This window comes from Ursus americanus, chromosome 25, assembly GCF_024610735.1.
Source record: "Ursus americanus isolate L20-20 chromosome 25, mUrsAme1.1.p, whole genome shotgun sequence".
Taxonomy (NCBI): Eukaryota; Metazoa; Chordata; class Mammalia; order Carnivora; family Ursidae; genus Ursus; species Ursus americanus.
The window spans coordinates 38,080,911-38,095,043 of NC_142151.1; the positions used below are offsets into that span (position 1 = coordinate 38,080,911).

At 36.0% G+C, this 14,133-nt stretch overlaps 1 protein-coding gene across 6 annotated transcripts in view; it reads right to left on the minus strand.

Annotated features, from left to right (window-relative positions):
- The window catches only part of SCAF11 (SR-related CTD associated factor 11), a 68,157-nt gene that overhangs the window by 43,418 nt on the left and 10,606 nt on the right, over window positions 1-14,133 (minus strand). For 3 of the 6 annotated variants that reach the window (XM_045801222.2, XM_045801224.2, XM_045801221.2), the window contains 2 exons: window positions 7,958-8,011; window positions 216-297 (listed from right to left, as the gene is read on the minus strand). In XM_045801222.2, coding sequence (XP_045657178.2) covers window positions 216-276 — 61 coding nt within the window. In that variant the 5' untranslated portion in view covers window positions 277-297; window positions 7,958-8,011. Of the gene's footprint in view, window positions 1-215; window positions 298-1,479; window positions 1,703-7,957; window positions 8,012-14,133 lie in introns of those variants that run through there. The other 3 variants (XM_087855793.1, XM_045801223.2, XM_087855794.1) reach the window with 2 other exon arrangements.

Here is a 14,133-nt window from a genome sequence, read left to right on the forward strand (position 1 = left end):
TCACACAAACCAAAAACCTTGATCAACCAAAAATAAGACATGGGAGGAGGGAAAAAAATGTATACACTTCTTATTCAAGCAGCTTATTTCAGAATTTACAACCAATGAAAATAAGTGAAAACAAACTATGAATTTTAAAATGTACACAAATGAACAGTTTAGAAACATTAAGTTTTACTTTCAACACACAAGCTTTATAAAAAATTAAAAGTTACCTTCCATATCTTCATAGTCCTGATCTCCCACACTTAGGGTATATACAGTTTTCCTCTTCATTTCTCCTTGAAAAAGGGTTTCCTATAGGATAAATTACAGTACAGAATTTTTATATTTTCATTCTCCCAGTATCAATGAAAAATAAAAACAAAAACCCAGAACTGTAAGAAATTATTTTAGACATAAAAGAACATAGTACAAGCCAAGCCAGTAAATTTTATCGATAATCCAGTACTCTTTTATACTCCTTGCCATCAAGCAGTCTTACTAAAAGGAAAAGCCTTGTGTAAGTATTAAGCAACAAAGACCAAATGATAGATTTGGAGGTACAGGCAAAAACATATTTGGAGCTTAGGGAAAAGAGATCAATGTGAACTGGAGTTTTCACTAAAGGATACAGGTTATGTGTGTTGAGCTTAAGGCATTTAAGGGGCAACATAGTATAAAGTAATAAAACAGCATTTAACTAGGCCAATCTGACAACAAGAGTGAGTAAAAGTATGAGAGAGAGAGAGAGAGAGGGGAACAGAGAGAGAGTGTGTGTGTGTGTGTGTACTGAGGAGGGATATATGCCAAGAAGTTTATCTGGAAGACAATAAGAAAAGCAATATAAATGAAGTAGGAACAGACTACAAAAGGATCTCCAATGATTGAGAAGTTTAGATCCAATCTTACAGATTCCTCTGAAGGAGAATGAAATGATAAAAGTAATATAAATGAATCTTTTAAAAGAATGATCTGCCAGCAAAGCACAGAAATGGATTAGGGCAAGGAGAGATTAGAAGCAGAGAGATTTGCAGAGCTAGAGTAATTGGCTATGAAGTGAATAAAAAAGCAAGGAATTAACAAACAACAATTTCTGAGATAGGGTGACTAAATACAGGGAAGGAGTCAAAGATTATTCTGGCCTTTAGGACTAAGAAAATGATGATTACAAGAGGCAAAACGAGAAATGTAGGAAAGGACATGAATTTGTTAGTTAAGGGGAATAAGTTCATGAGGTAAAATTATTTTTTAAGTCAATTCAGAATTCTTTCTTGAACTGGTGCAAGACACATGTTGTAATAAGCTGTTCAGAAACATTTTGGAATAACTCAGTACAAGAAATCCCCAATTTCATCAGTTATAATTCTCCCATATTTATATGAAGTAATTTTTCTATTAGTTTCTTCAATAATTTAAACACACTAGTTTCTACATTAAAGGTATGTATTGCCCCAAAAAATTCTTTTAGACTAAATAAGGAGAAATGCAAAGACCCACACTTTGGTTCAAAAACCAACTGTAGGGGCGCCTGGGTGGCTCAGTCGTTAAGCGTCTGCCTTCGGCTCAGGGCGTGATCCTGGCGTTCTGGGATCGAGCCCCACATCGGGCTCCCCTGCTGGGAGCCTGCTTCTTCCTCTCCCACTCCCCCTGCTTGTCTCTCTCTCACTGGCAGTCTCTCTCACTGGCTGTCTCTGTGTCAAATAAATAAATCAAATCTTAAAAAAAAAAACCAACTGTAGAGCAGAAAAGAAACTTAGCAGCACACAGAAGAATGATTTAAAGGTTTTAGTAGATTAAAAAGTCAAAATTGGTAAGGATTACTTTTAAAAGTTAATTTAATCACAGTCTGCCTTAATAAAAGAAGATTGTCAAAAACAAGAGGAAAACTTCCCCCTCAGCCTACATTTGCAACATTTGTTTTAGTTCTGATGCTATTTTATTTACAACAACAAAATGATGAATGTCCAGGGGAGATGACTAACCTGGTGACAGCCTTGGAAACCGTATCATATACAAAAAAGTCAAGTAGTAAGAATGTTTAGCCTGGAAGAACAGAAAGCTTAAGGAGAAGGTTACCTTCAAATGGAATGGGCTGAACAACCTATCAATGAAGGTATTCAAACAGAGGCCCAATGACTTCCTCATGGGCTTTTTTTTTTTTTAATTCAAAGATTTATTGAGTGCCACAGGTATACTATTAGGCATTCAACAAGACAGACAGAAATTCCTGACTTTACATTCTAGCAGGGGAGATACAATAAACACACTAAAATATCTAGTATATTGGGATGTTGAGAAAAATAAAGCAATACAATTATAAAATAAACATACAATTATGGAGAAACTGTTATTTCAAACAAAGTATTTAGGGAAAGCCTTTCTGATAAAGTGAAATTTGAAATGGCAATCTGAAACAATCAGGGGAGAGAATTATGTGAATACCTAGAGGACCTGCATTCTAGGCTGAAAAGAACAGCAAATATAAAGTCCAAAGGCAGAGAAGAGCAATGTGTCTGATATGTCCAAGGAAAAACAAGGAGGCAAGTGTGGTTAGAATAGAATGAAAGAGAGGAAAAGTAGAAAATGAGGACAGAGAGGTAGGAAGATCATATAACACCTTAAGGGCTGAGTTAAACAGACACACTGACTGCTTCTCTGAATGACATGGGCCAGTAGCAGATTTGAAGCAGAGGAGGAAGCAAAGGAAAAACAAGTCGACTGATCATCTAGGGAAGGAGATGACAGTGGCTTGTACCAGAGTAGTAGCAACGGTGATGAAAAGGGATCAAATTCCATCTATTTTCAAAATATAGCCATCAGGATTTGCAGAAAGACTGAATGTGAGGTATGTATTAGAGAGCAAGACTCTAGAATAATTCCAAAGTGTTCTGATCTGAGCAACTACAATAATGGAATTACTGAGAGAGAAGATTATTATAAAAATATTCAGATAGTCATGGATTACTCTACTTGATATTCTCTCAGAAGGACAGTATCAGTATCACTTGGGAACTTATTACAATTGCAGGATACTTTGGGCACCACTCCAGATCTAGTGAATAAGAATCTGCATTTTATCAAGATCTGGACATGATTTATACCTACGTTAAAGCCTGAGAAACACTGCTCTAGGCAACTTCTCAACTTAATTGGTTTTGAAGGCATATTGTGCTCCTGGTATGACCCACAATTGAGTGTAATCTTTATGTGGGTAAATTCATACCATACCAACTCTCCCAGTATCCTAAGTATCTAAGAATAAAAAATATTTGAGAGTTAATTAAATGTGATAAAATGTCCATCTGAAAATTAACACAGTATTTTAAAAATCTAGGAAGTTCTCAAAACACGCAATATACTATTCCTTTATGCAGCTAAATAATTTATGTCCAACTGGATGGTCTATGCTGTTTTCACATTTCCTTCCTTAAGAATATTAAGCTCACAAATTTTACATTAACATATAAATTATAATCAATGACTAACATTTTACAGTAAATACTGCCCTTTGTATTTTAACTCATGCAATGAAGTACATAAACAACAGTTTATCACTGAGAAACTAAGAAGCCTCAATCAAGTAACAGACTGCCCTTCCTTGTTAGAAATCTGCTTAAAAAAACTAAGTGCTCCAAATTCTTATAACTTGTGTGCTGCTTCTTAAACACATCACATATTAACTGCTGCCATATCTAAAAGCAATTATGCTACATTACCAATTAATTCATTCAAAATGATAGCGATTTAGCATTTCACTGATAAAAGTCACAAGTTTTAGTTCAACAACTTACAAAGTTATAACTTGTTCATGTTTATTTGTTCTATCTGCCTAGATTCCAGTTTTTAATCTAAGGATTCATGGTTTTTAATACCAGTTTTGCTTTAAATTTCCAGTAACAGGAGCATAGGAATACAATACAGACACATGGTCCTAAGCCAATAATTTGTGTCAATAAAAAAACTTAAGAGATAAGCTGTGGGTGGGCAGGACTATCCCTCCTTGTGGTTACCCAAAAAGTTAGATATAACTTGATTTCATGATATTAACTACTAATGACTCTTAATCATATCATATTCTACCTAAACTCCTTAACAGTTCGACCGAGTTCTGTAAATTATCTATAAATCAAACAGAATTTTCTTTTAATTTTGGTTTACCTCAAATGAATCTCAAAGAATGGTTGTTTATTCTTGATCTTAAGTTAATTCTAAACTTTACTTTTCAGATGACTTTAATTTACAAATTTCAATCTTTAATATCTCTTCCCAGGCTCCACCTTTCCAAGCTAACGTATCTTTTAAGTCTTTTATCCCTAACATAATGATCTTAAAGTACTCATATCTTCCAAGTTGCCCTTTTTATTTCATTATATATTGGTATGTGTTAGAAATCTGTTATGAATTAGAAATACTATTCCAAATATGTTCATAAAAACAGTTTGGGAAAAACTACCTAATTTAAAAATTTTATTTATCATAAAAGCATCCACTTTTAAATGTGGAATTAAAAAAAAAAGAGCGCTAATACCAATCAGTTTTCAGAATTCAGAACTCCTTCTCCCACACAAACCCTGGAATACATGGAAGTGAGAATCCCAGGCCAGCCATTACAGTGCATTCAAGTAAAAGCAGTGTAGAAGATAGTTCAGTTCTCTAGAACAGGACTGCCCAACAGGGAATTGTTCTGTCAAGCACCTGAAATGTGACTAGTACAACCAAGGGACAAAATTTTTCATTTAGATTTTAATTAATTTAAATTTAAGTAATCCAATGTGGTTACTGGTTACTATGCTGGACAGCACAGTTCTAGGACATAACTACAATCCTCTATAAAAGAAAATTGTTTCAAGTTACACCTAAGACACTAGCAATGTATTTTCTATTGTAGTAGTTGCTAAAAGCACCTCAAGCTTCAAGGAATCAGAGAAGGGACCAGAGGTTCCCACTAATAGAAACTAAACATTTTAGCCTTGGCCAGCTCCATTTAAAATTCCTATCCTTCCCTTCTCTCCATCCTTTTCTCTTCCAAAGCCTGTTTCCTTCCACCTACATCTTCAAACCTTGCTCTCCTTGCTTCCTCCTACTGTCCTTCAAGCAAGTCCACAGTATCTAAAGATATGAACATTCTAGTTAAGACTTAGACCTACATTCAAATTGCAGCTCCACTGCCATGCAGTAAATAGCTGTTATTATCATTATTTTTTTTCTAAAGATTTATTTTTAGAGAGAGCTAATGCCCAAGCACACACGGAGGTGGGGGGGGGGGGATTGCGGCTGGAGGGAGAGAGAATCCTCAAGCAGACTCCATGCTGAGCACAGAACCTGACCTAGGGCTTGATCCCAGGACCCTGAGATCATGACCTGAGCTGAAATTAAGAGCCAGTGGCTCAAGCAACTGAGTCAACCAGGCGCTCCTATTACTACTATTATTGGTGCTAGTAAGAACAGAAAAATAGGGAAAGGTAATAAAAGTGTTGACTGTCCAGTTTGTTTTCCCTAGACAGAAGTGAAAGACAAAGGCAAACGCAGGACTGAAAAAACACAAATCAACACTTCTGAGTAACAACTAAATTGATCAAGTGTACTAATATTCTGTGGGTACAAAAAAAGAAGACATATGGGGGTGCCTGGGTGGCTCAGTCGCTAAGCATCTGCCTTCAGCTCAGGGCATGATCCCTGGGATCGAGCCCCGCACTGGGCTCCCTGCTCCGCTGGGAGCCTGCTTCTTCCTCTCCCACTCCCCCTGCTTGTGTTCCCTCTCTTGCTGACTGTCTCTGTCAAATAAATAAATAAAATCTTAAAAAAAAAAAAAAAAAAAAAAGACATATGAAAGGCCATGAGGAAGTTTAACTCTATTCCCACCCCACTCTCAAACCCAATCCTGCCATTATAGACTCTATCACAGAAGGGCACAGATATGATAAATGAGAGCCAAGGCTGAATGAAAGGGATACTGGGGAAAAAGTAAGAGCTATCCCTATGTTGGGCATACTTAGGCCAAGGACAAAGCATATTTCATGAAGATGCTAAATATTATATTGATTCACATGGCTAAGGTCTGCAGAGAATCCAATGACTCCCAGAACCACTCTCCAATAATCTATTCTTCTTTCTCCTTTATTTCCAATCCTCTATCCAAGATAAACTGGTCCCCAAATTCAATCCCCTGTCTAATAAATTAAATTAAAAAAGAGGGGGCATTCAGTAAGGTACTCTGAGTGCTATATTTCAGTGATTAATGACTTGGGCACTGGTGTCAGGCAAACCTATGCTTATGACATTGTCTAGCAGTAATAAACACTCCAATGTTAATAACCATTACTATTAAATGCAGGATCTTTCATCTCAATCCCAGTCCTAAATAAAGCCATTAACTGCCTCCAAATTATCTATTAAAAATTTGATCCTCCCATTAAGAATGTTCTTTTCACTTGAAGAAACGATAGCAAGGCTATTTTTTATTGATGTCCAGGGAGGGATAGTATCCATTATTATAGGCCAGTGGTCAAAAAACTGGCACTGGCCGAGTTTTTCTGTAAATAAAGTTTTGTTGAATCACAACCATGCTCATTCCTTTAGATATTGCCTATGGCTTCTTTTGCACAGCGAATACAAATAATTGTGACAAACCATATACTCCACAAAGCCTAAAGTACCTATGACCTGGCCCTTTCCAGAAAAAGTTTACAGATGTGGCTCAGTCTCTCATTACAGAGGGCTCGTTAAGCTTTCTAAGTATAGGTATCTCTACATCTATATTCAACCTGTACTCTGGCAGAACAGTTACTTATTACACATCTGAGTCAATGGTTCTACATGTTGTCCTTGAGCTCCTTTTCAAACACCCCTGAAGGCTATGTGATTTTGTTGATTTATCTACATTTATTTTATCAGTCTGGCTTAAACTATCACACATATTTGCTCTAGTGCCTTCATTAATTCACTTCAGAGTAAGGTTAAGGCAATTAACTCCTTCAGCTTAATAATTATTTCCTTTCCAGCCTCTCTGCCACATAATCAACTCAGTACTGCTCTGCAACTGATTTTTAAATCCCTTACAAAATGGTCCCAAAGTTTTTTTCTACCTGTACAGCAATTTTATTAGTTTGTAAGTAGACTTCTTTGCTTCAAGTGAGCTATTCTAACATGTTTTTGTTTAAAATACCCCTCATCTGCATGTTTGTTGCTGGAGCTTTAATACCAGTACTCTTCAGAATAGAGACAGGAATATCCCTTTAAGCACAGGTTTTAGAAAAAAACTGTCTCAAACCACAACTAGTCTGCCACTTACTAGCTGTGTGACCTTAACCTTAATCTTTAAGTCTGTTTCCTCATCTATCAAATGGGGATAAATGTAGTAACTACTTCAGTCATTATGAAGACTAAATTACATAATCACATAATCCCTCTAAAGGACTTTACACCAAAACTAGCACAAAAGAAGTACTCAACAACACACAGACACAAACACATGAACACCACTGCATCCCAAAAGGATCTTAGGTATATAGGATATAAGATTGTAAATCTGTATGACTCTAAGAATAGATTTTCGTTATTTTAAAAATTCCTATATTTCAAAGAATATCCACATACACAAAGAACGTAAGGAAGAAAGAGTTCACAAAATTTAAACTGTCAAACAGCTCTTCAAACAGATCTTACATAAGGATAAATATGTTCTTTATTCTACACAGGTAGTATTTATCAAGATTCCTATTTATCTGGAAACAAAAATGTTGAAACAAGACAAAATCTAGGACTCAAAAAAAAAAATAGTCCTACGATTTTTGCATCCTATTTTCTACTTTATATAGGTATAGGAGATAAAACACTAAATGGTTTTAACATGGCAACTCCAGCAAAAAAGAAGAGGTCATAGTTAAGTGAAGCTATAACCATAATTTCCAAGGTAGTACCTACGAGTGTCATTTTAAGGTTTTCGTAAGTATAAAATTTTCACAAGTCCTCTTACCTTTAAGACTCTTCAGGTGGAACAGTCACGTAATCAGTTTTCCATCAAACTATTCTGGGGAGGGAATTATGAAAATTAGTCCTATATTACGTGACTTTCACCCAGCTGCTACCCTATTTACCTTGGGTTCAGAATAAAAGAGAACAAGAAAATGTAAAGAATGATTTATTCCAGAGCGTCCTGAATAGTGAATACAATTTATTTAGAATGTGAGACATTTTGACACAGTTAAGTATATGCCTTCAAATATGAGGATACACACAGGTAATGGAGGCAAACAATACTGAAAACATTTGTTTAGTCAGAGAAGCACAAGAAGTCACATTTCAGCATATAACAAAAAACCAACTGAAAACAAAGTAACGGAGCATTAGAAAAAATCTACCCCAACAAACAGACTGTTCATATCACCTAAGAAGTCAAGTTAGAAAAAGATACAAAAATTTAACAACTACTAGAATTTAAATTATTGTCTCTAAAATTCTTGTGCAGTGTCTGCAACATCATGTGAGAGCCAAGATTTCACTAATATGAAACATATCACCTCATACTGAGCTCTACAATGACTAATAACCTAATTATTGAAGCAAATTATTTTTTTTAAAGATTTCATTTATTTGAGAAAAAATGTGTGCAAACATGAGAGCAGGAGGGGCAGAGTAAAAACAAGAAGCAGACTCCCTACTGAATAGGGAGCCCAACGCAGGGCTCAATCCCAGGACTCTGAGATCATGAGCTGAGCCAAAGGGAAACAATCAACTGAGCACCCAGGAACCCCTGAAGCAAATCATTTTTAAAAGGTTAGAATGAATGAAAAATAAAATACTTCCAAAGTGAAGGGAATTGGAAATCCTCAGGCAGAAAACACAGATTAAACTAAAAATAGGAAAAAGGTTTTTCAAATGTAATGTAATTACGGAAAACTAGATTTCATGAAGACTATGCTCTAAAAGAGAAATTAATTTTCCTGTTTCCTTTTACATTTAATGTAGCATCATCTCCTCAATATGGCTTGCACTGTTACATACAGGATCACACACATGTTAAAAAAAATGTAATTGACAAACCATATTTAAATGAAATAAGGAGATTCAAGTTCCCATTACATTCTAATACTGGTAATAAGTAAACTGGGGAGTTCTGGGTAAAATGGACTAAGCACATTCCACCTTGTTAATCTCACTGACTGAAACTATAAAACCCAGACAGAATAAATGGAGCAGCTAAACTGAAATTCTGAAAGTAAATAACAGCAGGTGGATTGGGGAAGAGCCCAGAATCTCATATATTATCAGGCTGGTAGTGAGCTTATAATTTTTCCATCCAGTTTTGCCCCCAGCCTGGGCTTAATGGAACCTGAAACCCAAAAAGTAGCTGTTGGGAACAGCAGAGAGAGAGAAAGCTCTAGGAAAAGCCCTCTATCTCTGTCCAAGGAGTGGAAAAGGGGTCTCCTAATTGCTTAGAAGGAGTAAGGGAAATCTCTTCTTTTTTCTGTTCCTCATTCCCCATGACCCAATTCCCAAGCAATCCTGTGGAGACAGCTGCAACAGTGGCAGCAGCAGAGTCAGCAGGAGCCTAAAACTCTGAGGGAAAGGTACCATCCTCACTGACTGAAGAAACCAGACTAATCTCAATTTTTCTCTTGTCTTCCTGTCACTTGCTTCGAGCAATTGTAGAAAACACGCACCACAGTGGAATAAATGAAATGAAGACTGGGGTTTCCAGCCAGAGGACAGAAGGTGCAGGGGAGGGGGGAGGGCGGGGGGTGTCCCAAGGATCTAGAAAACATCATGAGCATAATAGAAGGTGAAGAGTTTAAGTAACTTAGAAGTTGTTTATGAACTCCTGGCTCACCCCTGAGCTGTACAACTACAGGTTTAACATTAAGCAGCATACCACAGACTCTGAAATCTAAAATACAGGATAAACCCCCACGCAAGTCACAGATTGGCTACTGGGTAATACACACTATGGGAAAAATCCAAATGTACTACAAAGGTTTTGAAAACAGAACTGAGATTAAAACTACAGCCTGAAGAAAGCTGGTTGGAATTGTGGCCTAAAACCTAACTGAATCAACTGCTTGCCCAAATAAAAACATCAACATTCTCTATAGCATTTAAGCAAGACAATAAGATTCATGTCATAATGTTCAAAATCTCCAAAACACAACCCAAAATTACTTGGCAGAGAGAACAAAAAAATCTCAAACTCCTGTGGGAAAAGAGAAGCAACAGAAAACACCACCAAGATAACACAGATATTAGAGCACTGGGTGAAATTATCTGACAAAGACTTTAAAGCAGGTAAAAAAAAAAAAAAAAAAAGGTCCACAAGTAAGAGCAAATACTCTTGAAACAAACGGAAAACTAGAAAGTCACAGCAAAAACAAACCCACAAGATATAAAGAACCATCAGATGGAAATTTTAGAACTGAAAAATGCAATAACTGAAACAGAAAATACACTGGACAGACTCAACAGCAGAATGGAAAGTCAGTGAACTTAAAGACTGATAAACAGAAATTATCCAATCTGAGCAACAGAAAAAATATTGAAAAAAATATTAGTGCCTTAGGGACCTGTAGGACAACACCAAAACCCTAACATTCAAGTCAAGACCCCAAGGAAAAGAGAATGAGTTCTCTTTCTCATTCTGGAAAAGGAAGGATGAAGAGAAATAATGGCCAGAAACTCTCAAATTTGGTGGAAGATATAAACCTCTAAATTCAAGAGGCTCACAAACCCCAAACAGGTTAATGAAATCCATGCCTAGACACATCACAGTCAAATTTGTGAAGATGAAGAGCAACAGAAATGATAAATATCTGGATAAATATAATTAACTACCCTCCTGAGTTCTTTAAAATATGTTTGGCAATGAAAAGCAAGTATTGCAAAACTTTCTAATAAGATTTCCAATACATGTAGATGAAACACAAGACAATTACAAAAGGGACCTACATGGTGATAAGGTTTCTATATTTCACTTAAAGTGATAAAATACTGATTCTAAGGAAACTGTGAAAATATAAATGTATGTATTATAATCCTTAGAGCAATCACTAAAAAAATGATACATAGGCAGAAACATAATAAACTAAAATGGAATACTAAAAAATGTTCAAATAACCCAAAGAAAGAGGTTACGTAAGAACAAAAAGGGAAACAAAAAAATAAAACGGGGGCGCCTGGGTGGCTCAGTCGGTTGGGCATCTGACTCTTGATTTCAGCTCAAGTCCTGATCTCATGGTGGTAAGATCGAGCCCCTTGCCAAGGGCACGGAGCCTGCTTAAGATTCTCTACCTCACCCTCTGCTTCGCACCCCCCTCGCACATGTGTACTCTCTCTCTCTAAAAAATAAAAAAATAAAATAGAACTAAATCCAAATATATCAATAATTATAATATGTGAGATGTAGGGAAAGCATGACTGCATCAAAGCATTTACATCAGAAAAGGTCTCAAATCATGATCTAAATTTCTATGCTAAAAAACTAATAAAAGAAAAAGATATATAAAACAGGCAGAGGGAAAGAAATAAAGAGAGCAGAAATCAATGAAATCGAAAACAGAAAAATCAATGAAACCAAAAGCCTGTTCATTGAAAAGAATCAATCAATAAAATTTAAACCTCTAGCAAATAACACTGAAAAAGCCCTAGTACTGTTTAAAGAAATTAAATCTGTAGTATTCCAAAAAAAGAAACCTCCAGGCCCAGATAACTTTCCTGCTGAAGTTTACTAAACATTTAAAAAATTAACACCAGTTCAACACAATCTCCTCCAGAAAATGGAAGATAAATACTACCCAATTCATTTTATGAGTCCAGCATTATCCTGATAGCAAAACCAGACAAAGATAGTACAAGAAAAGAACAAACTGATATACTAGATTCAATAAAAATAAACTATGGTACATTCAACCATACAATGGAATACTACTCAGCCAAAAAAAAAAAAAAAAGGAATGCACTAGTGGTTCACTCAACAACTTGAAAGAATCTTAAAGGCAATATACTCAAAGAAGCCAGTGTCAAAAGGTTACATACTACACAACTGCATTTATATGACATTCTCAAAAGGTCAAAGCTGTAATGACAAAGAATTCTTTGATCAATTGTAACTTGGATTTGGGTAAGGTTTAACTACAAATACAAAGATAGCATGACGGAGCTTTTGGAGGTAATGGAACAATTCTGAATCCTGACTCTGGTGATGGTAAATCTACACGTGTATTAATATTCACAGAACTACACAACCAAAAAAGGTCAATTTTAGCATTATGTTAGTAAAATTTAAAATGTTTTGTAAGTAAAGACTAACATGTGAAAGTAATTTGGGCCTAGAACATAAATTGTTAATGTTTTCAACAAAGGTACTTTTTCACGGACAACTTCATGGTCTCAGTTCTTCCAGTGGCTCTGTACTATTGCCAACACATAGAGGTCACCCATATTACATCGCCACTGATGAGCTTGAGAGGAGGTAAATGAATTTTCTATTTCTGGTTCCTGTATTTCTGTAACACTGAAAGGTCATGTATTCCATAGCCCATGGAGAAACAGAGATTAAAAGCAACAGGCACAACTTCACAACGCCACTAGATTCTAAGGCAGTGTTATAGAAATAAATCAGTTCCAAGACCCTCGTAATGGTATGGAGCAGACCCATTTTTCACTGTTTGGGGGAAGACAGGCACTACAGCTGACTCCCAACTGGGTGATACTTTTTTTTTTTTAAGATTTTTATTTATTTATTTGAGAGAGTGTGCAGACGAGCAAGCAGAGGGAGGAGCAGAGAGAGAGGAAGGGGGAAAGAATCTCAAGCAGACTCCACACTGAGCATGGAGCCTGACCCAGGGCTTGATTCCACAACTACAAGACCATGACCTAAGCCAAAACCAAGAGTCGGACACTCAACCAACTGAGCCACCGAGGCGCCCCTGGGTTACACTCTTATATAACAGATGTCCACTCTATGAGAAGAATATATCTACAATGCAATACTTTTAAAAAAGAAAAATGAGTGCCTTCTATGTGCCAGGCTACTTCATCCTTAAGAGTTTGATAAGGAAATCATATGAAAGGCTTCCACTATCTCTCCAAATAATAAACATTATAAAGCAGTATCATGTTATATGTTCTCCGATAATCTCAATATATATTTATATATATATTTCAATATATATAGATATATATTATTGTGTTTATATAATAACCCCACAGCCCCTGCTTAAGGTATGGTGGAGGGAAGAGAAAGGAGAAGCTGACTGTGCAATCTTCCCTTGTCTTCAAAATTCTCATCTCCATTTTCTCATCCCTATTTACTAAAACAAGATGACATAACTAATTCAAATGGTAAAGGAAAACCTAAAGCTCTTACTTTTTTGGTTTCTTTCCATCAGCAATTCCTCAATGCCTATTATAGGTCCCTTGAAGGGAAAAGTTACAAATGTGGAAAAGCAGACTTTACATTCAGAAGATTAAGCGTTATGCCCATTAAAAGACAAAAAAACAAAAGAACAGTGAGGTGGTAGAGACTCATCTCACAACCAAACTTCCCAAGAGGACTAGGAGCCCTTGGGATCAATAGCACCATACCCTCTTATCTGGCAAGCAGAACAGCCAAGAGAAGAAAGTAGTCCTGGATGGAAGTATGGAAGTAGAGGAACTGGTTATCTTTTTATCTTTTTTTCTAATCCAAAACAGAAAAACTGTCAATTATATCTTTAATTTAACCTTCGTTCTACCTTAGAAAGATGCCCAACCTGAAATGCCAATTCCTGCCCACCCATCTCCCAAACACATATATAGCACAGGAAATACCTGCAACTAAACAAACAAATCCTAAGAATTAAAGAGGAATTAATAACAGTAAATGACCACATACAAATGCTTGTTACAGTGGAATGGAAATGGATTTCACGTATAACAGGGAAAAAAAGAACAACGTTCAAAACACTGCTTCTGAAATACTGCTTTGTTCTGTTTAAACAAGATTTTAAAAACCTTAATTACAGAGTTTCAACTTCGGAAATTAGTCTCTTTTTTGCACAGATGCGAAAGGTCACTCTTTGGTTCCTCAAGAAATGTCATCATTCTCTAATCCTTTGTAAATTGGTACAAATTGCTATAGTGAAACTAGTACTGAAAAGAAAAAAGCAATTGTTTTGTGTA